General features: G+C 39.4%; 1 protein-coding gene across 3 annotated transcripts in view; it reads left to right on the top strand.

Annotated features, from left to right (window-relative positions):
- Positions 1-24,047, top strand: part of GLIS3 (GLIS family zinc finger 3) — a 491,079-nt gene that overhangs the window by 150,309 nt on the left and 316,723 nt on the right. For 2 of the 3 annotated variants that reach the window (XM_030919882.1, XM_010389229.2), the window contains one exon: positions 21,849-22,056. The exons of the other annotated variant lie outside the window; for it this stretch is intronic. In XM_030919882.1, the coding sequence (XP_030775742.1) occupies positions 21,926-22,056 (131 nt within the window). In that variant the 5' untranslated portion in view covers positions 21,849-21,925. The remainder of the gene's footprint in view (positions 1-21,848; positions 22,057-24,047) is intronic. 3 annotated transcript variants of the gene reach the window in all.

The following is a 24,047-nucleotide window of genomic DNA, read 5'->3' as shown; positions in this document are numbered from 1 at the left end:
CAATTGTCCTGTGTTCTCTCCATCTAGGAGTATTTGTCCAGTTATATGGAAGGTGATGGTTAAGGGAATATGAATGAACTCATAGCCACCTGTGTGTGTGTTTTGAGTTGGGCTAGCTGGGATTTGACTACTGACTCTTAGCAAGTTAATATTGCCTTTGAACCTTAGTTTTCCTCCCCTGTGAAATGGGATGGTAATAATCAAGGTTGTTGTGGGAGCTAAATGAGTTAATCCAGGAATACAGCTGGGCATCCTCCTCTGGCATCAAGTAAGCCTTCCATTAAGCTTACTTTAACTTCCACTTCATTTTAAATGTATAGATGAGTCACTATCATTATTATTGTTAGTAGTAGTAGTAGCAGCAGCAGCTGTAATAGTACAAGTTCTTGGTGAGGAAGTATGATCACCATGTTGATAGCTAGGTAAACTCTGCACCTCCTTTGTAGTATTTATGAATAGCTAAGGAGAGGAGACAGAGGTTTGTTATAATCTTGTTTCCACGGAGGGCTTCACGGGAAAGGTGACAAGTCAAACAGTTTGGAAAAGGCTGTGTTGATAGGGAGGAGCTTTGTGTGCAATGAGATGTGGAGTCAGCCTGGGGAGGAGAGAGGAGAATGGGTTAGGAATGGCCAGGACAACAAAGTGGCAGCTCTGGCCACATTACCCCCACTCCAGGCTTCTCAGCAATTTCTCTGTTTATTTTATTTTTATTTTTCCCCCTATTTTGAATTATACAATCCCATCCTCCTTGTAGCCCTCTCTTCACCTACCTGTGGAAAGAAGTTCTTTACTAAAACTTGCTACAGGTATGATGTGGACATTACCTGTTCATAGGCATTTAGTGAGTGTCTGGCCTCTGCAGGAAGCTGAGGCCTGATATTCTGGGGGTGATGGAGAGGGGTCCAGGTGGGTAAGATATAGTCCCTGTCCTCATGGACCTTCCAGTTTAGGGGGAAAGGTGAGATATAGATACACAAGGTAGAATTGATCCACAGCACAAAAGACAAACAAATAACTATGTGGGAGTTTAGAGGAGGGATAGAGCACAGTAAACCTGGCATCAGAGGAAGGAATCTGGAAGGTTTGTTTCAAGGAGGCAGCATTTGAGCTGATCTTTTGAGAATGGAAATATGGGGAGTATAGGGATGTGAGGTCTGGTGACCAGGGATTTCAGGCTGCCTGGAGTGGACTATGACTGAAAGAACTGTAGTGGTGAGTTCAGGCTGAAATCTAACCTCCTGTGAGTGCAGCAAGGAAACTGATATAGCCAGATCTCATCTAGAATCAGTAATAATTAGTAAGAGTTTTCCTGAAGCTATTTTTGCTATAATAAGAAAAAGGGGGGAGGGATTAAGAGCTCAAGCAATCCCAGTGTTCAAGTTAAATGTTAACTCCTTCGTGTAGTTAACCAGTAACTTACTCTTTCCTATGCAAAAGAAAAAAAGGAGAGGGAGAAACGTAATACAGCGGTAACCACCTCACTTCAAAAAATCCTGGTCTGCATATGTGGTTGCTTATTTTCAATGTATTACGTATGTAGCTATTATAGAGATGTGTGCAAACTGAAACAGCAGACAGTAAGTTGACTTACCTTTGTGAATTCCCTGGATGTCTTATGCAGGGTTTGCAGAGAGTTAGCTATTTTCAGACACATTCCTAGTTTAGCCATTAGAATATTATAGTTTTTTTTTTTTTTTTTTTTTGGTATAAACTCAGCAAGTGAAATTTCGCTTCCGGAAAGGTGGGTGGGTGAGTTCACCCAGCTGCTCTGATCCAGGCAAGTTAATGACCTGCCCAAGTATTGTTCATGCTGGCCAGCACTAACTGACTTTACCAGCAGTTCCACTTGAAGGGAGTCATTGTTTCTTACTCTGAGTTTGTCAGATGCTTTCCTCTCTGCAAACCAGCCTTTGCTGAATGTCCTAGCAGTCCCTGAATGTTCCTGCTGGCTGCATTTTGTAAAACCATGGAGCAAGTAGCCCTGGAAATGTATGCACAGTACTCTGCACAGCTGTCTGAGGCCCCCAGCAAAGTTCAAGATGTAAACAACTCTATACCCACACAGGTACACAAGCAGACACTGCAAAGGAAGCCCCGCAGTGCAAGGACTTCTTACTTCTAACACTTTAAAATGTCAGTGGCCAAGCAGCCCAGGAACATGAATAATTTAAGCATGAGATGCGTTTGCTGATGATTTTGATCAGTATTCAGGAAGAATAATGGCAATGTATGGAATGGAGGTATGTAAAGGAAGAGGACTAGGAATTGTAGAATTTGTATTTGCTGTAAGAAATTAAAATATTGTATGACATTGAACTTTCAGAACTTCTTAGAATATTGCCTGCATAATGTTCAATTTGGGGAAGAAATGAATGGCCAGAGGAGATTAATTGCAGTAGGCTTAAAATTCTAAATGTCAGGTGCTATGGCAGGGTGGCTAGAAAATTAGAGGCATATGGTGAAATGCCTTTAATTTGGTATAAGATCTAGTGCATTTGATTCTAAAGATGCTTTTGGACAATCGAATTGAGAAACAATAGCAAGATAGTTTTTAAAAGTTGAATGTAGTGCTTTTCAGAATAAGTGCCAAACAAAATCCTGGTACATTGGTTCTGGCCTGTTTTAAATGAGTAGCTCTTGTAGCATCCTTCCTCTTTGCTGTGTTTATCTAGAGAACTGTTTAATTTTTATTAGTAGGCTAATTCTTACATTAAAGACATAAGAAATTACGTATTTAGGTAGGAGAATAGGCATTTGAGATGAAGTTTATTCAGGGTTCTATCCATACTGCTGAAAAATCTAATTCACCACGGAGTGGATCGTAACTGCAGTTGCTAATTTAAAAATCAGTTCGCCAGATTCCAGTGACTTTGATAAGACTTTTATTCTTTTCAAAATGTATTGGTGAACACATTCTTGGGAAGATTGCTGCTAGGTAGTGTTGCATGTCAGAGATGAGGACAGTTTAGTCATTAACCCTAAATTGAGGGTAAAGACTGGCAACAGGCGGCCTGTGGAATGAGGAAAGGGCCAGGTTGAAATATTTCCAAAAGGTATTTTTGTTGTTTACCCTTGTTAATTATTAATACTAATTATTGATGAAAAATAGTTTTGAGTTACATGCCACACATTGTTTAGGAATAAATTATCAAATTTCTTATCTAGAACTATAGTAGATATTCAACTGTTTCAAATAATCGATATTTATTAATTTAGTAAGATGTTGCCCCTTCCTTCAACATTAAAAACACAAATCCGTCAAGTTCTGGTGCATAAATACTTTGTTTCATGAAAGTGCACTTTTCTACCAGCTTTGGGTAGCTTCTTGCACTAAATGAATATGTTAAGAACTGAATTGGACAAAATCAGGTCAATAATTTAAAAAGTGTCTTAGAACAAAGTACCTATCTATGTAGATAATATATAGGTTTTGTAGGTTAAAATTGCCAAATTAGTTATGAATGTTGTGCTTTGTCTCAATTCTCTATGCCTTTTCAGATTTGTACTTTATAGTCATGTTAGTTTCTTGGAAATGACCTTTTTAGGAATTTCTATATTTTGTAGTTTACCATACAGGCTTAAATGAAGTATATTGTTTAAATTCTACTGAGCGGGTATGCACTTTCCAGAGAAGATTACTCTCTCTGGGAGTCAGAACTGGCTGATACTAAAGGAGAGAGATGGAGAGAGAAAGACAAAGGGAGGGAGGGTGAGGAGGGAAGCTGGGGAGGAAGCAAAAGGGAGGAGGGAAGCTGGCAGGAAGAGAAGAGGAGGAAGGGAGAGGAAAGAGAGGGAAGTTTGAGATATTAGGTCCCTCTGACAGAGGGAACTGATGTGACTTGGAGACTGCTCTCAGAGTCAGGCTATAAAAGTCGGTGTTCATGCTTCTTAGGCATTATGGGCTTTTTGAATGTTGTTAGATTCATTTTAGCTTAATTCTTAAGAACTGCATGTTGGATATCCTATGGGCTTTGGTCATTTTAGTTTTAGGTTGTGTTCCATTCAATTGGCTGTACTATGTACCACAGCAGTTGTGTGCGAAGGTGCTAGCCTTGGCAACCTAAAGATATGTTTGGTTACAGAAAATAACACACACAATTGAACCACCTTTGGGTGTAGTTTTTCATTTGCCAGGGTGTTCTCCAGAGGTACCCTGCATTGGTGTATTTTCCCAATAGTGGGAGGTTGTAGTATTGGCTTCAAAATCTTACCTAACAAGGAGTAAGTAGGCTGATCCTGGATCAGTTTATTTTCTTTGTCATCCAAAAGACTTGCCCACTGACCTCATCCATAGTGTGGTGTTTGGTCTATGAGCAGTTGATTCACCAGTTTTCAGAGCCCAAATCTAAAATCACAGATTCTGTGGGGGATCTGGGAACATCTGCCTTATCTTTATGAAGGTTATGGTCAGATGAACCTTGCTTTCAATGGGCTTACTTCACTATGGGAAGAAAATTCTGCAGTTGTTAAAAATGAAAGGACACTGCCTTTTCAAAGGGAGCTGACAGCTATTGGTTTTTCCAGAGAGGATTACTGGTGAAGACAGTTATGAAGAACAAGTAACTCTTGTAAATGAACAACATGTTCTTGCTTAAATATTTCCCAGAACAATTCTAAAGAAATATAATACAGGTAAGTTTTGTTATGTTCTCATTGTGAGTTATGTTTACGAGAAGCAAAAAACAGGATTAGAATCATAGAGGAGGAAAAAAAGCCTTTTCATACCAGTGGCTTATGTTTTATTGAATTCTAACCATTTATAAAATTATCTGGTTTCTTGCCCCTACTCATGGTTGATTTTGTTTCTCTTTTTCCATCTAGAGACCTTTGAATTATTTTTATTCATAAGTGAAAAATGTATTACAGCTTTATTTCCTTTTATTAATAGTTCCGTCTTGCCCTTAACCACATCTCTGACTTTTTGGCATGTAGAGTCCAATGAGCTCATGCTTAATCATGTATAAACAACCATCTAATTATACGGTTTTGAATTTTCATTTGACCGACTAAACAAAAATGACACAGAAACAAGAAACCTGACAACTTTCCTGTCTTCAGATACCTGGCCTTTTTCTCCCTCACTCTCTCTTCATGCATTTAGTAAAATGCGTGTTATGACCTCTCAAAAAATATCACTTTGCATTCGCCAAGTTTCTGAGGTGAAATTGTTCTTTTCAAGGCTACGTGTCAAAAAACAAGTTGGTTAAGCTGAATTATCTGCCTTCCTTTCAGATTTCTTTCAGACTCTATTCTTTCCTCCTTTGGACCGAGGTGTTACTCGTATTCCTTATGTTGTGGTGTCAGATGACAGGTCAACATTTATGGAGCAAGGTTTCTCAATCTTTGTTCCCTTGCTTTCTCCCCTGAGGTCCAATAACAACTCTCCCGCTTGCCCTGTCGTCCCACCCTCCCCCAAACCATGCTGACACATTTTTGAAAGAAGGTAATGGGAAAATCTTTCCATACAAAGGTGCTCACTATGTTTAAACAGGAAGGGAGAAGTTATCTATTCTCTTTTCTTTCTCACTGGCTTGATCCTAGAATTCTGAAGATGGTGGAAAATTTCTTTCGAACATTTAGATGGTTTCATCATAGATAGTTCAGTGTGCTTGATAGAAAAAGACAAAAGATACTACAGAAAGACAAATACTGGCTGATCTCACTTAGGTGTAGAATCCAAAATACTGGAAACTCATAGCAGCAGAGGGTAAAATAGTGGTTGTCGGGGTTGGGAGGTGGGTGAAATAGGAGATATTGGTCAAAGAGTACAAAGTTTCAGTGTATGAAAGATGAATAAGTTCTGGAGATTGCTCATGCACAATGTGGTGACCATAGTTGACAGTACTGTATTGTTTACCTGAAATTTATTAAGAGAGTAGATTTGTATTTTATTTTTTTTGAGACAGAGTCTTGCTCTGTCACCCAGGCTGGAGTACAGTGGTGCAATCTCAGCTCACTGCAACCTCTACCTCCTAGGTTCAAGCAATTCTCCTGCCTCATCTTCCTGAATAGCTGGGGTTGCAGGCATCTGCCACCATGCCCAGCTAATTTTTGTATTTTTAGTAGAGACAGGGTTTCACCACGTTGGGCAGGCTGGTCTCGCACTCCTGACCTCAGGTCATCTGCCCGCCTCGGCCTCCCAAAGTGCTGGGATTACCGGTATGAGCCACTGTGCCCAGCTAAGAGAGTAGATCTTAACTTCTCACTATACACACACACACACAAATACACACATGTGCACACGCAAAGGTAACCATGTAAGGTTATGGGTATGTAAACTATGGATTGTGGTCATTGTTTCACAATGTGTACGTATGTCACATCATCACATTATACATCTTACATTTACACAGTTTCTGCTTGTCATTTATGCTCCAGTAAAGCTGAAAATAGAAACATATCTTTATTCTTTTTTTCTGGATATTTTACAAGGTGAGTATGTCAGAGAGTAGGTTTGGCTAACTAGTACTTGATAGCTATAAGAGAGAAGAAAGGGAAGTGGATACCTGTGAATTTTTGCCAAAGTGATTTATTTCCTCACTGATCTTTCAGCCTTAAAACATAATTTGATTTCTCAAAATTTCTCTGAAACATGCATATCCTTAAGTGTGAAAATTTCTTACACTTAGATGGGTTAGGTTTGGAAGGAAATTGTATTGATTCCATTTTGAGAATTTAGAATTAGTACTAGCTTGCTGAGATTAATGTCTGACAGTCTTCCTTATTGGAAATATTTTGGAGATCTCTTCATAATTTTTTTGCCCATTGTAAGGTGTTAATATTACCCAATGATTTTTGGGGATTTATAATAATATTTTATTTCAAACTGTGGATTTGTTTCAAGGTTTGTATTCCACTCATTGTACAGGAAGATCAAAATGAGATTTCTGCCTGTAGTTTTGTTATTTTTGTTTTGCTACGGAATGTTTAGAACACAGGAGACCACATCCTGGCAGAGTTTATAATTTGATTCACCTGGAACAGTTGAATGAGGAGTCACTCTAACCCCCAAGCTAAGGCCTCTACTTAATTGACCCTTTGATGATTAGGAAAGGATTTTGTTTCTCTCCTTCTCATTAACATTGAAAACCATAGGATCTTATGTTGTTTATTATGTGTTATTTACTCTCTTCTAAGACTTTGTATATTATTCAGGGTATAAGCTATCAACTTGATTAGCATTTAACTTTTATTCATGTTTATTCTCAGCTGTAGCATTCAAATTCAGATAAATAACTACCACTACTTTTAAAATCGTATTATTTTAGGGAGAACATAAGCACAACTCTTAATTTAGATTTTTTTCATACTGGCATCAATATGTATTATGGTTGCTTTTTCATTTTGATGGGAAAGAATTTGGGTTGGAAGTGAGCACCTACTCTGTTCTTCCTCATTTTTTGACCTAATTTCAGATATGATTATTTGGGAGTTATTGCTGGTACAGTATCTGGATTCGCATCTACAAGGTGCAGAGATAAAATGTCACATTTACTTTGATACTAACTCATGTTCCAATCATATTTACAGAAACATTACTCTAGTTCTCTTATAAGTTAAAAAATAGCATTAAATAAAAGAAACAGAAGGGAATTACATTATGTAGGCCTCAGCCAGATTGCCTGTGTGTTGAGATTTGTGATGTTAAAATTTTATTTTTATATTTTGTTATTTTAGTTAAAGTTATGTGATTTTATACAATGACAAGTTTTCTGAGCCAAAAGGTAGATATTTTAGCCTTCCTACCTCTCCAATTTTCAGCGAATCTGTAGTGAGTATGACTTATTCTACCAATTTATGTATACAAGAAGTGGTTCTTTAAATTATTTCCTTTGAATCACAATAAATCAGATGCCAAGATCCCATCTTACTTATTAGTGGGAAATTTAATCTCAGTCGTTGCTAGTTGGGGTGGCCTGATACGCTACCAAGGTGACACAGAATCCCAGGGTGTTTGTAGAGAGCAGAACATTCCAGGAGCTTTTCTGTTCTTGCTTCTTCAGGTTACTGCTGAGATGCCCTTTGACCAAGCCCCCCATGGCTTCTAGCAGTCTGCTGCTCTGTGCATTGCTTGGACACAGGAAGTTTTGCTGGGGTGGAAGCCCAGGCCCGAAGGTCTGGCCTTTGTATTTTGGTCATGCAGCCATACCTTTTACCCCCACTGCCTTCCTTGGGAGCTGCCTTGCTACTCAGGGACCATCAGACTGTTGTTCTTGCCAGACTTTGGGCAATCCCATCTCTCTCTCTCCTTCTCCTGTCTCCCTCCTAGAGGCACTCTCCTCTTTCAGACGGCTCTGCCACCTTCAGAGCACCTGGAATAATCTCAATGAATTTAGAATTCTACACAAGACTCTAAGAGAGGATGAACTTGGCCAGGCGCGCTGGCTCACGCCTATAATCTCTGAACTTTGGGAGGCCAAGGAGGGTGCATCACCTGAGGTCAGGAGTTTGAGACCAGCCTGGCCAACATGTTGAAACCCTGTCTCTACTAAAAATACAAAAAATTAGCCGAGCGTGGTGGCACACGCCAATAATCCCAGCTACTCAGGAGGCTGAGGCAGGAGAATCTCTTGAACCCGGGAGGCAGAGGTTGCAGTGAGCTGAGATTGCACCACTGCACTCCAGCCTGGGCAACAAGAGCAAAACTCTGCCAAAAAAAAAAAAAAAAAAGATGAATTCAAGCAGTGTCTACTCTTGGCTCTTTTTTTTTTTTTTTTTTTTTTTTTTTTGTTGTTGTTGTTATTGTTGTTGTTGTTGAGACGGAGTCTCGCTCTGTCACCCAGGCTGGAGTGCAGTGGCCGGATCTCAGCTCACTGCAAGCTCCGCCTCCCGGGTTTACGCCATTCTCCTGCCTCAGCCTCCTGAGTAGCTGGGACTACAGGTGCCCGCCACCTCGCCCGGCTAGTTGTTTTTTTTTTTTTTTCTGTATTTTTAGTAGAGACGGGGTTTCACCATGTTAGCCAGGATGGTCTCGATCTCCTGACCTCGTGATCCGCCCGTCTCGGCCTCCCAAAGTGCTGGGATTACAGGCTTGAGCCACCGCGCCTGGCCTACTCTTGGCTCTTTTATAGTAATCTCTCTTGAGACGAAGGAGCACAAAATACAAATAATAGCTCCCTGAATTTTCTTGCTATAAACATGAGCTACTGAATGGGCTTTGGAGCTGGGAGTTAAGAATTACAGTCTAGAGGAGGAAAGGGTATCTGACCTATGAGATAGTTGAGCAGTTCTGGGGGTCTTCTGGGAGGAAGCTGGGTACTTTCCATTTCTTGGAAATATGGGTGACTTAATTTTAATGCAAAATAATGTAATCTTCATTACTGTTTTCCTTCCCTCTGGGTCTGAGGCTTCTGGGCATCCCATCTGGACTTGCAAGCCCATGCAGAAGATGGAGCAGAAATGATTTATGATAGAGAATGTGTCTTTTTGGACAGTAATGGGAAATTACTGCTTAGGGAAAAACAAAGGTAGTCTGCTGGCTTCTTTGTTCTGTTTTTGTTTTTTTTGGGACAGGGTCTCACTTTGTCACCCAGGCTGGAGTGCAGTGGTGCCATCCTGGCTCACTGCAGCCTTGACCTCCCAGGTTCAAGCAATTCTCCCACCTTAGCCCCACAAGTAGCTGGGATTATAGGCACACGCCACCATGCCTGGCTAATTTTTGTATTTTTTGTGGAGACAGCGTTTCGCCATGTTGTCCAGGCTGGTCTCAGACTCCGGAGCTCAAGCGATCTGCCTGGTCTGGTGGCTATTGCGACTATGTAAGATGTGCCTTTTACAGACTAAGTTATATCTAATATGAAGAATTGGCTGGGATTTTGCCTCTGAACCAGCTCTTACATACTGAAAAAAAAGTCCCATTGATTTATATTGAGTGGCTTAGACCAGGGGTCCCCAGCTGCCGGGCTGTGGACCTGTATGGGTCAGTGGCCTATTAGGAAACAAGCCACACAGCAGCAGGTGAGCAGCAGGCATTATAGCCCAAGCTATGCCTCCTGTCAGATCAGCAGTGGGATTAGATTCTCACAGAGGCAGAAACCCCATAGTGAACTACGCAAGTGAGGGATCTAGGTTGTGTGCTCCTTACGAGAATCTAACTAATAATGCCTGATGATCTGAGGTGGAATAGTTTCATCCTGAACCCTACCCAACCCTCTTTACCTCTTCCATGCTTTCCATGAAACCATGAACCACGAAACCAGTCCCTGGGGCCAAAAAGATTAGGGACTGCTGGCTTAGACTACCCTCCTTTCACACTGAATGTGTTCGTGTGTATCTGTATGTAACAGGAGGGAATATGGACAAAGGAGGCGAACGAGTAATATTTCTGGCTGTTCAGTAATTTAGAGACATATAAACAGTTGTGTCCACCAGGGACCTCAGTCTTCTTCAGTATCATGACTCACATTTCAGAGGAACTGCTCAATTTGATTCATGGCCTTTAACTATACTTGACTTATGAATTGTTCTTAAAAGTTGTATTCATTACCTATTAATCCAACAGATATTCGGTGAGCACTTGCTGTCTGGGGGATACCCAGTCGTTGCTTCATACAGTGAGGGAGTCTCACCCAGAGGCAGCTTTGCCATTTCTCACCCAGCCTCTGCTTTTGTTTCGCTTGGGGCAGGGAAAAGCAGGTTGGGAGATATACAACCTTGATTCATGGAAGAAAGATTCTAAATCTAGTACTTCTTAAAGGCACTTCAGGAACCATCTTACTTGTTTGCTTAATAAGATAAGTTGGGCTTATCCTGTTTGCTCCGTTTGCTCTTCCCGGCCTGGTCTCATCCTGAGATTATGGCAACATCTTCCTAGCTTGGTTTCCTGCCTTCAGCCTTTGCTCTGCTTCCAAATGTACTGATAATAGTTAGACTGTTATCTTCTTTCTTCCTCCTCACAACATACCCATGCTTACAAACCTACTGTAGCTCTTTGGGGTGCCTAGTTTTGGAGGCTGTGTGCAATCTGATAACACCTTAGTAAGAATATGCATTCCTACAGCTGATACAGTACTTACTGTGTGCTGGAAACTGTTCTAAGTGGTCTACATACATGACTTATTTAGTACTCCAAACAGCCTTATGAAGGTGGGGGCAATTATCATTCCCATTTCCCAGACAAGGAAATAGAGGCACAGAGAGCTTAAGGCATTTGCCCAAGGTCACACAGCTGCTAAGTGAAGCTATTCTGGCCCTAGTGTCTCTTTCTTTCCTGCTTCCCCCAGGCTGTCTCCGTAATACTTTCTCAGCACATGCCCCTCCCTTCATTTTGGCTGTCCAACTCTTCATATTGGCCCCTGTTCTCCTGCCGTTGAAAGGCTCAGATGAAGTCTCACTCCTCTACTAAGCCTCCTCCAGTTTATTCAGATCTTTTCCTCATTTGAGCTCTTTTTGTACTCAGCAGCGAAGTAACTCAGTTTAAGATTAGTTGTTTCCTGTGTTAGTTAACACTCTCCAATTGGTTGGAAGATCTTTGACCAAGGGCTAGCCGTATGGCCTAGGGCCAAGCCTAACACCCAGTAAATATGTCTTTGGGAAACTGAGGCAGTTGTCTCCCATGACAATATGCGTTCTCCCTTCCTTCCATTCATTCTTCCTTATATTTGTGGAAGTCCTCTTTTTCCACAGTAAGCATAATAATTCCACTTTTATGTATTTTCACAGATGAGTCCACCAGATGAGGCTTGATCTAAGCCTATTAAATTAGATGGTAGACAAGAATGATTTGACTCATCTGTGTGTCCACAGTCCCTAGAGTATATAGTGTGGCATAGAGCAGGGACACAGTAAACAAATACCTGATCTGTGAGCAATAAATGACGAAGTTGTGCCTCTGCTGGTGTTTCAGTTTTTCAGAGTATTTGTTTGCTTAGTTAACAAATGTATCTGCTTTCTTACCCTGGGATTGCTAGAAAATTTGTCCAGGGTGAAGCAATAAAATGTGCTTACATTTCCTCTTTGGTTTTCCAGGCTAATTGTTGGTGAACTTTATTTAACACTCTTGCTATATACTAAGAGTCTCTATGGAGCAGAGCAGCTTTCAGGTAACTTGGCAAATCATTACAAGAGAGAACAGAAGGGTCAGCATAAGCACTCTCTACTAATTAGTTGATAATTGATGTACAATAGCTGACGGATGGGACTTTAGAATATAAACTCCAGGAATATTGCTTAATTTATCTTTGCATCCTTATGAAGTGGCTCAGAACTGTGGGTTCTTAATATCATCTTATTGGGAGTGCCCTGTGGTGGGGAGCAAGATTGAGGCTTCATGCACAGAACTCCAGGGCACTGAGTGGTACAGAAAGGAATATGATACATTTTAATCTCGGGTATAAATGTGATTCCATTTAATACAGGGATAAATTGCAGTTAGTAATGCTGGTGATTCCATATTTGGTGGACAGCATTCCTGAATGCTGACTAAGGTTGGAAGAATGCTGGTATGAAAGTTACATTCTTTGTGGGATAAACATGGAAGATTCAAGCTGAACTCCTGCAGACAAGGTGGTGGGAGATTGCATGATTCATGTGAATCTCCCTGGGTTCAGATTTGACCTATTTATTGACTGTCTTTGTAATGACATCACCAAATAGACCCCCCTCTCCCATTTAAATGTGATCGCCTAGATCTTTAGCAACTAATTATAAAATCCTTACTCTAACTTGCTTCATAACCATTGCTTTCTTATTTTGTCATTTACCACCCTGTGGCTGCTCTGCTGGCTGTGCAGCTGGTTCATGTGCTCCTCCAGCCTTTCTCCCCATCTCTTCCAGATTAATCTTGGGTGAACTCTGCTTCTAATGGGACGCACCTCTACCTACAGCACAGGGTCCCAGATGCACATCAGCTGACTAGTTATATCAGCATCATTTGCTTTAGTTGGTTTGCAGTGGAGCTTAGGGATTTGCATTTGAGAAGCTTCCCTGGTGATGCTAATATGTAGCCAGGTTTGAACCATTGTTGGATAAGTAATGTCAAGTTTTTAAATCAGTTCTTCCGGGGTGACTGAACCAACCCTCTAAGCTCTATCTCCTCCCTTTCTCCTCTTGTAGGCAGCCCTAGCTCATCTTTATTTCTCCAGGACACATTGTGCCTCCTCCCTTTCATTTCTGTGTCTACACCCTACTACTTCCTTCTCATTTGTGTGCTCATTCTTCCTTCATGTTTTAGCTTACTGTTTTCTAAAGGGTATTCCTTAGAACGCCAGTCTTAGGTGAGTCTCTTGGGAAAACCTCCCTAAACAAATGTACTTTAAATATTATTTGGTCTTCTGGGAGGTTTATCGCATACATTTACATTTGTAAAGGCTCTGAGAAGACTTACAGTAAAGAGATAAGTTTAACTTTGTTGTATTAGGGGTTCCCAAAGTTACTGGACCATGGACATCTCCATGAGGCCACCTTAATAGTCATTTAACATCTTTGGACATCCTGAAGGACTTTGGGAAATGTGTTTGTAGTTCATACTCTTCTTCTTTCATAAATTACCTAGTACAAAGGAATTGCCCTCCTCCTCTGAGCTCCTGTCTCTGTGATTTAGCTTCATGCTTAATCCTGTACAGTCTAGCAACATTATCCAATTGTTCCTAGGTAAGTGTATCTTATCTCTTCAGGCACTGTGAGCGCCATGGAGGCAGGATGTTATATCCATCATTCCTTACCTCCCATAGGTTTTGCACAGTTTTGAGCATTTGTCACAATTGCCAAATTGGATTGCTTTGTCCCTGAATGTAGGAGCCGGTTATTTCATTCTAAATGTCATCCTTTGGTGTTCACAGCCATTTAGCCATGCCTTACTGTATTTCAGAGTAATACACCACACATTCACATATATTCATTAAATTGTTACTAATGTATCTCAGCAGTGAAATATTACGAATTTGACAAAATACTACTTAACAAGCCTAGGGTGTTTGTATGCAGGATGTTTCTAGCTCTAGGGAGGAGTATTCATGAAAGGTGAGGGAATTTGATGACCGGTGCTTACCTTCATTGATCTGTTTTTGCATAGCGGATGGGAGAGAAGGGTACCTGTTTCTTTCTGTGGTGAAAGAATATACTTTTCAAAGTTCTTTCATATACTTGATGTTTCTCCCATTTGAGAAAAGAGGAAAGTCTTGGATTGATACTATGCCTTGCCTAAGATTCTATTCTTTATTTATTGGTGGGCACTTATGTTTCATTATAAGAATAAATGTGTTATAAGAATATATATTCTTTATATATGTATTATAATAGAATTCTTATATTATAAAAATAAATGTATATTAGATATGTTATTTCAGTATTAGTTTAGAGACATTATTCTTTGTCAAAACCGTCATAGTTTGATGACTTCTCTCAAGAATATAGGGGTCAATGTGTGCCTAACTCACATTGCCTTTAGAATTAGAACATACATACTCATATTTGAATGAATTTAGAGAAGAATGTGGGAGGATACACATTCGGCTGTTAGAGTTCATTACCTTAAGGGAATGATATATGTGTGTGGGGGTGGAATATGAGCTTTTACTTTTTATAACTTTGCATTATTTGCCTTTTAAAGCACATGCACACATATACAAATACATATTATTTTTAAATTTAAAATAGCAATAAAGGTAATCCCAAATAAATGAGAGATAATGCTATCTAAATAGACAATTCTAGACAATGCTTTAACATGTGCTAAGCTCATAAACCTCAGGGATGAAATGTGTATGCCATAATTCCTCACATAATTTGGGGTCTATGAGGAGACCCACAATAAATAATACATTTCTTTCCCACCAGAGTCTCTCTTTCTTTTTTCTGATAGAGGATGTGTTGGAAGGCATAACTTTGTGTGAGAGTCCAGTGGACCTGCTGACTGGACCGTAGAATTAGGCCATCTTATCTCCCTAGTCCAGGGCAGCTCTTTCAGGACAAGCCTCCTAGGTAAGGCATATACCATGTGGCAAAGAACTCTGTCTCTTCATGGTAGGTAAGCTTAGTCCCCAGAGGAAAACAAGAAGGGTTCCCTGAACTACTCATCCCCACTCACTCTTTCTACGTTGGCAGAGAAGAGCCAGGGCGTACCGAGAGACAATTCCTTTCTTAAAAGATGGCTAGAAAGAAGTGTTCCCACCATTTTGCACACCTAAGTTAGATATTCATTCTCCCCATTATGGCTCAATTTGCATTACTAAAAATATCATTCCATAATGTAATAATGACAATAACATTAACAAAAATTATAACTACTATTTACTGAGCAGGCACATCATATATGTTGGGTCTCAATAATCCTTGAAGCAACCATGTAGGATGTATAGTATTATTTGTCTTTTAGAGATGGAAGAAACTAAGACTCAGAGGTAAAATTACTCTGCTAAATGACCAAAGTTACATCCACAAGCTGGCTGTGGAGGCCAGTCCCCATTTCCCATGCAAAATCAAAATATTTTCCAATAGCATCTGGGACTTATTTGCTTTTGAAGGAGGTGTAAGACTCATACTTTATATTAGGCATTAATTTCATTATTAAAGGAAGCCTTGCCAGTTAGGGATAGTTAGGTGCTTAGAACTGGAAATAATGGGAAACTTGGAGCCTCAAAGTTGCAAAAACTTCATTTGCAAATAATCTCAGTTGGCTTTCAACTCTACTTCAACTGTATGTTGAATTTGTGCTTGCTAGGAAATAAAAGGGCCAGGCTTATATAAAACAGGTTTGCACAGTAAAAGGGTATGGTTGAAAGGTTTAAAAAAAATTCCTTTCAGTCTTTCTTGCCACATTTTGAAATTTTACTTATTTTCTATTGTATTATTGTTTTGTAGTAAAATGTTCTTGAGGTATTTTGCTAGTCACTGCCACCTTAGTTTGAAGTAATCATTCTTTTCTAAAATAGCTGAGAAAAAAGAGAAAATGGATATGAGGAACAAGAATGGCCTAAATAAAGTCTGGAGCCTGTTCAGGCGAGGACAGATGTACGCTGTGTGTGTGTGTGTGCATGTGTGTGCACGTGTGTGTGTGTGTGTAGAAGGTCTTGGGCTGGAAGGCGTCAGCATGCTGTTTCTGGGCACTCAGAAGAAGAGATGCTAGATACAATATCAGAAAGGTACCATACGAGAGACAAGTTCTTTAATAAAATATAAATAGAACTAACAATGAATTTATTAAGTGCCAGGCACTATTACATATATTAGACTTTTTAATCCTCTAAACTGAGGTAACTGCTAGTGTTAACCTCATTGAGAGATCAGGACACTGAGGCACAGAGAGCTTAAGTAACTTGTCTAAGGTCACACAGCTAGGCAGTGGTGGAGCCAGGATGGAAATCTATGGCTCTTAACTACTGTGCTATGTAATGTTAACCTCTCACTTCTTTCCTTCCACCATCTTTTCCACTTTTCTGTCTGCTTTTAGTGCCCAAGTGTCGAGTGATATCCCAACCCTAGTTGGTGATATCCCATTCTTGAATGCCCACCTGAATGTGAGTCTCAAAACCTGTGTTTCCAATGCATGATCCTGGATTGGAAAACAATTGTTCTGTAAGTAACATTTGAGTGTAGATGGTATATTACATACTACTACTACATCATTGCTAAGTGTCTTGAATTCAATGATTGTATTATGGCTATATATTTAGCAATGAAAGACATGAAATCTGCAACTTATTCTTAAATGTTTCAAAAATTAATACTCCTAATACAAAATAAGTTTATATAGAGAGATGGATAGATAGATAGAACATTAGATAAATTGAAGCTCATCTGACTATTCTTCTTGTGACTTTTCTGTAGCTTTAAAAATGTTTTCAAGGAAAAGTTTGGGAAGAAAACCCTGCTGCTTAGAGGCAGTGGGGCATATATTAATATTTACTAACCCTTTTAGTCCTCAGAACAACCTTATAGTTAGGTATTATTACTGTCCCCATTTTAGAACAGTACGCTGAGGCACAGAGACCTTAAGGACCTTCCGGATATCACACAGCCAGTAAGGGTGGGAGGCAGGACTCAAACCCTAATACGTATATTTCTGTTTCTATAACACCTTGCGTGTGTGTTAGGTTGAGCCATATAGAAATGGCTCTTATATGATCATTTTAGACCTATTAAGAATATCATTTTATATGACCCCACCTAGTAGCAGGGATCACCTCTTTTATAATGAATGGTTGGTTTGGTGTGTCATGGCTAGATTGTGGGCTCCATGGGGGACTGGGTTAATCTTGCTCACCATTTTCTCTGTGGACTGCCTGGCTAGTGGTTGGCATTTGATAAGAGTCAGATAAATGAACAATAACAATGTTACTGTTGGTTACTTCTCTCTGCTCTTCCCAAATATATTTCATTTTTGTTCTCCCTGTATCTATGTCATTTTTAGAACCAGTGGATACACATAAATAGTTCTGAATAATGCAGCCTCAGTAGTGATAATTGTGACATAATCAGCCATTTGACTTCAAGAGAACCCTTTTAACTAATGAAGACATTAATTAAAAACATGCCCTGCTAAGATGAACTCTAGGTTCAGAAATTTGAAAATGCAAAACGTTTGCATTCCCTACTAGCATACACTGATTTTGGCTAGAATGTATGTGGTACTCAGAATGCCATCCACTTAGGTCCTCCTTTGAGCAGTAAACACATTTTTAAAATACATCGTGTAGTCTCTAAAAATAAGCAGTATTTCAAAATGAAAACCAGTGCACAAGTCGTTGGCACATCTGGTAGTCAGAAAAGTTTTCAGGAATAACAAGCTAAGGGACATTCAAACTTGGCCAATTGAAAACTTTTCTTCTGTGATGACACGTGGTGTTTTTTAAAAAAATTGGCTGTAGACTTAAAACAAAGAATATTGGAAATGAGAAGAGAATTAAACAGCATCATTTACTATCTTGTTTTGTGCAAGCAATTGTAAAGGAATGTTTTCTTTAGAAAGAGAATGGAGCAAAAAAGCAATGACAGGCATGTAACAATCATAGTATCAACTAACAATAGTAGTTAACATCCATTAAGTACCTACTATGTGCTTGATAGTGTGCTGAGTCCTCTATGTATGTTGTTAATACTAGAGGCATAACAACCTTATGAAGTTGTATTAGTCTACTCTCACATTGCTGTAAAGAAATACCTGAGACAAGGTAATTTATAAAGAAAAGAGGTTTAATTGGCTCACAGTTCTGCAGGCTTAACAGGAAGCATAACAGCATTTGGGGTGGCCTCAGGAAACTTTCAGTGATGGCAGAAGGTGAAGATGAAGCAGTCACATCTTACATGGCCGGAGCAGGAGGAAGGGAGAGCCGTGGGCAGTGCCACACACTTTTATACAACCAGATCTCATGGGAACTCTTAACACGAGAATAGTACCAAAGGGACAGTGCAAAACCATTCATGAAGGCTCTATCTCGATGATCCAGTTACCTCCCACCAGACCCCGACTCCAAAACTGGGCATTACAGTTGAATGTGAGTTTTGGGTGGGGACACAGATCCAAACCGTATCAGAGGGAGGGTTAACTTTATTCCTGTTTTGCAGATGAGAAGACATAGACATGGAGAAATATAGCACACAAATGTTAGGTAATTTGCCTAAGTCCCCAGATAGCAGATCCCGGGCAAGCTGTCTCCAGAGCCCACACTCCAAGACGCTGCACAATTCTGAGTAGTCTGGAGGTATAGGTGTTCATTATGCTTCTGGCATTATGAAAAAAATTTAGATGGCTGTATTGAGCACAGTGGCTCTTGGTCACACTTGTTTGCCTGCGTGTGTGAGACAGATGATGCTATTTTCCACTTTCCAGAACATCCTCATAGTTGTACCACAAACATTTATATGTTCCCAAGAAGTTCACCATTAATTTTCATGCTTCAAGGATACCATTTGTGATACCATTTGTGCTTAGATGGGGTTAAAGTTGACCAGTGATTGCTTCTCGGCCTTTTGGCTAAGATCAAGTATAAAGCTGACCAGTGAATTTGGGAGTAGGAGGTGGTATAGTAAGAATGTGGAGATATTAGGGAGATAATTAGCATTTCTTTACTACAAAGCAAGAAACAGTGTGAATATACGAATCCAGAGTAGAGAGTTACAGAGGCAGCCTTGACCAGTGTAAAATTCTGGCCCAGAAAGATAGATTTATAATTACTACCCCCACTGACTTCATATTCCATTCAGATCTAGTTAGCAATTCTGTGGTGAGGCATCAAAGGATTGACTTGGAGTTTTTTTGTTTTTGCTTTTTGAAAAATGGCACTGTGTATCAAAAAAGATAACCAGGAGAGTTTCAGTGGAATAACTTGTCAGTATTTAATATTCACTTATATGGATCTTTTATTTTCATTCATTCATTCTAATTTCACTGGATAGACTTTATTATGTAATGTGCATTAGACCCTATGTTAGGTGCTAAGGAAGTAGAGATGCCTCAAACAAGGACTTTGTCTTTAAACAGCAGTGAAGTATAAAAATGAGAGGATGGCAGGCACATACAGAGTCCAGTTCCCTGAAGTGCTGTGGGTACTGAGGCACATGTGTGATGGCAGATGTGGACAAATGAAAGAAGCAGTGGTCAGATCTGCCTACCAGGTAGTGCAGGAGGAGGTCATATAGGAGGTGACCCTTGAATTGGACCTTAAAGATGCAGAGGTGCTCACTAGGTGGATAAGTTAGGGTAAAGGCATTCCAGGCAGACAGAAGAGCATGAACAAGTAAGGGTTAAAATAAATGTTTCAGTGATCACATTAGTTTGTATTGGCTCTAAGGTGTGCATGTTTTTACATTACAACATCTCTGAAATCTGGACATCATGCACTAGTTGGACTGGCAGTTCATGTTCTTACTGGTACATAAAATAATGGTACACCTTATAATATGTGCCATTTTAGTTTTATGAAATTATCTATTAGTATGTTTTGCCATCAAGTAGTATTTCTTGGATGCTGTTCTAGCTGCTCTGTCTTTGTTTTAGAGGTAGATAGATATTAATACCTTTTTACTGAAGAGGAAATAGGCATGGAATGACTGAGTTCCTTAGATAAATATGTGACATGAAATTTGACAGAATACTTGATATTTGATGTTGCTTTTAATAGTAGTGGCTAGTAGCAATGGGACCCGGGGAGAGAATTCATATAGAGAATTCATTCATTCAGTCTTATATACTGGACTAGGCTATGAACCATCACATTGCCTTTTTTTCAAGGTAAAAAGGGAGTTTGAAAAGCTAATGCATGTAGCTTATTGAGATTTTTAAAGATGTTGAATTTATGATGCATTACATAAAAGTGTACCTACTATTCTTGGTGTCAAGATGAAGCCCTGATAAAACAGTGCTTTATGACTTATGAAAACGGAATATCTGTAACTCATCTTTTAAGGCACAGAAGATGGATCAGATATAAACTGCAATGGGAGGGGTAAAGGAGAGGTTCTGGTTTATGTATCTGGGAAAGAAAATCAGAGAAATTTCTTTTGGAGCGAATAATCTTGGAAAGTGTACAAGGAAGAAACTAGGCATATCAGAGCCTAAATTTAAGCACACAGGTGTCATCAAAATACACTCTAGTAGAATCAGTTTCTGTTCTCTCTTTGAATCCCTGTGTAATTTTGTGCAGGTCAATTGCCACTTGGATTTTAGTGTCCCGTAAGTCTGCACTAGACCAGGATTCCTGGCAGCTAATGATGCTGTGACTCCCCAGCATTTTTGAGATAGGGCTGCATTGATGGAAACAGTAATTGCTCCAATGTCTTGTTTGTTCTGTTGTTTGGAGGGCTCTTGGGAAGAATGTTACAAAAGATGACAAGTAAAGGCACTAAATCAATAGATTTAATTTTGGGGAAAACAAAACAGGAAATTATGAACCCCTACAGCTAAGAAAAGTGACAGTGACACTTTTCTTCCTACTTCGATCCCAAATATATCAATGAAAAAGATGGGAAATTTGCTGAGAAAAATGTAAAGCTTAATTTGTTAAAGACTGAGATCGTATATATTTTTGTTTGCTAGAGATGAGAACAGAGTGTATAGTTACTGAGACTTGACGAGGTAGTTGACAAAAAAAAAGTTTGAAAAAATGCATCCGTGTAAAAAGAATGTCTAGAATGATTCAACTTATTATGATTTTTTTATAAATGAATCATGGCAGTGTTTGCCTTTCTCAAAGTCTTTGGTTTTCACTTTTCCATAATGACAAAGACTCTTGTGGGTTCCTTTTTTTCTTTCCCCTTTGGGTATGTACCAGCTTTTACTACACTGATTGTTACTAATGAAAATGAAAAATCTATGTCCAATTTGGTTACCATGCTGTTTTTCAAATGAGCATTTTGTTTACAACTCTGTCATCCTGATTTTTTAAAAAATTGGGTAGATGTCCAATGACAATGTGTTGAGATGAGGAGAAAAAAGTCAAGAGCAGAGAGACACAGCCAGACTACATCCTTGTAAAAAGACTTTTTCAAAGTACAGATTTGGAATGAAGTAAACCAGTTAAACAGGTTTTTTCCTTGCTGGGTGATTCAAGATATTAGCTATTCTAGGAAAAAACTTGGTTTGATACAGGCAATCCCATCTACTTACCACCTTAATCCTTTAGGGAAGGATATTATAAAATATGATTTTTAGTATAACTGGACATATACATAGAAGGAGTAAAATTTAAGCACATTTTGTATGAGTGCTGATTATGGGAAGTTTTCTCTTATAGCATTATGGCTTTGTCATTAGAATTGGAGAAAGCTTTTTCTATCATCAATATTAAAAAAAATAAAGAAATGATCTGAGGACTGTCTCTAAAGATGGGTCCTGATATAAGCATGCACATGTCTGTGTTTACTGATTTCTGATGTAAGGGACATGAAAGCTAACTTGATTCATTTGTTTTTAGGGGCTCTTGGCTTTGGGCCTCAGTGCAAGTCCATTGGAAAAGGCAGCTGCAACAATCTAGTGGTCACCAGCAGTCCCATGATGGTTCAGCGACTGGGACCCATTTCACCTCCAGCAAGCCAGGTCTCTACAGCATGCAACCAGATCAGTCCTAGCTTACAGAGGGCAATGAATGCAGCCAACCTGAATATACCTCCTTCAGATACCAGGTCTCAAGTTAACTTTTTTTTCCCCTTTCTTTATGGTATAAACACACCCCATGAGTGTTTTCCCTCTCTTTCTGAATACACACACACACACACACACACACACGCGCACACACACACACACAAATACATACACACAAAAATATACACACACACAAATACACACACACAAATACACACACTCATACACTTACGCACTCAAGCAACTCTCTCTATTTGAGGTTTGTAGGGGAATATGTCTAAAACTAAGTATTGCCATCATATCATCTTAATTGGGAGGAATGGTTTAATACCTACTGTCTTGTGGTGTGAGTGAAATGAATACCTAATTTGAGATTGCGGGGCCTCAGTGACTGAAACACGGTGTGTAAATTTGTCAGTTTCTGGTGAAGCAGTCATATCATGGCCTAGCAAATTTGCATGGTCCATGTACACCTATCTTACCTGCCAGGTTTTCTATGAATATGATGCATAGTTTCCAGGCAGCTCTACAATCTGTTTTGTCCACCTGTGCATCCATCCAGCTACCCATCTACTTAAATATTTGTTAAATACCTACTATCTGCGTAATATAATAGTTGAAGTTTAGGGGCCTAGTAGAGAGAGTAACGATACAAAGCATAAATTTTAAGACTTTCTGATGTGTCTGGAAAGGCATACTTTTGTGTTTGAGTTACATAACATTTCAACACAATGTCGATTAGGTTCCACAGTAAGTAGGTACTATAAATGCCATGTATCTATCTCCAAAGGAGGGAACTGAATAGAAAAGGGAAATCACCCCTCAGACAAAGTTTTATCGCTCTCAAGGTTGATATTAGGTGGGAGGGGCATAAAACTAAAATACTGTACAGTGTTTAAGGTCTATTTTTATGTTTGAAATAAATTATTTTATCGTCTGGAAGTTATTTTCTTGGAAAAACACAATCCATAGTTTCTGCCTCTTAGTTCTGGTTCTGCCATAACTGTGGTCTTGCAAAGGAATTTTACTCTCTAAGCCCCTGCTTCCTCTTCCTTCCAGGATCGGTAACCTGCTATGTGCCTTGCAGTTCTGGGATCTTGTGTCTTCTTCCTTTCCTTCCTTCTAACCCCGTTCTCCCCTCTTGTATCTCTGTGCTGTCCCTCCTAGTCACTATTTGAGACTCTGAAATCATAGTTCCTGAATCATTTATTTATGCCCATTTTTTCATGAGATAGAAACTTGTTTTTCACCTGAGACTTTTTGTGATGGGAAGCTGCTGTCATTTTCCCATTGATGATTATGCCTTAAGGGACTCCTCAGACTTGCTGAGTGCTGCATGTAAAATGAACTGTGCTCATGCGGTGGGTGTCATTGGGAAGCCTTCAGCTTCCTTTCTGTGGCAAGTCCAGCCCATGCCTTGAAGGCAGAAGTCATAATTAATGGTGAAACTGACAGTAGTCAGGGCACAGACTGCTTAAGCCATATATCTTATGCAGTCCCTTTTATGGGTCGGCCAGAGAGGGGTCATTATCTCATTGTTTTCTGGCATATTTGATTCCTTAGCATAATTTTATAACCTTAAAAGACAACACCTTAATGGTCCACTGACAAGTGTTTTTGACTATGTATTTATTATTTGAGTCCTTCTATGGAATTTTTTTTTTTCAGGATGAGCAAAGAAACAGGAATTGGGAATTGGCTTGGTGAAATATGGAACTTACTTTTAGCAATTTGGAATGGTTGCATTTATTTGTGAGCCTTGGTTTGTGTATTTCATCAATGGAGAGAAAGAATAACAGGCAACAGTTCAATAAGAGGCAAAGTTCAACATTTTACCAGGGATAAAGAGAAGATGGAGAGAATCAGCTTAGTGTTTTATACATTGGGGGCATGCTGGGAGTGGATGGAAGTGGAAAAGGAGGCATGAACTGTCCAGTTTGAGAGATGCTGCCCTATGAAAAGCTGCAAAATGTATTGTTTTTCCTGATTATATAATTCTTATTCACTGCAGAAAATGTGGAAAACATGGAAA

This window comes from Rhinopithecus roxellana, chromosome 16, assembly GCF_007565055.1.
Source record: "Rhinopithecus roxellana isolate Shanxi Qingling chromosome 16, ASM756505v1, whole genome shotgun sequence".
NCBI classification, from domain to species: domain Eukaryota; kingdom Metazoa; phylum Chordata; class Mammalia; order Primates; family Cercopithecidae; genus Rhinopithecus; species Rhinopithecus roxellana.
The sequence above is the reverse complement of the archived record's forward strand: the minus strand, read 5'-3'. Positions and strand labels throughout refer to the sequence as shown.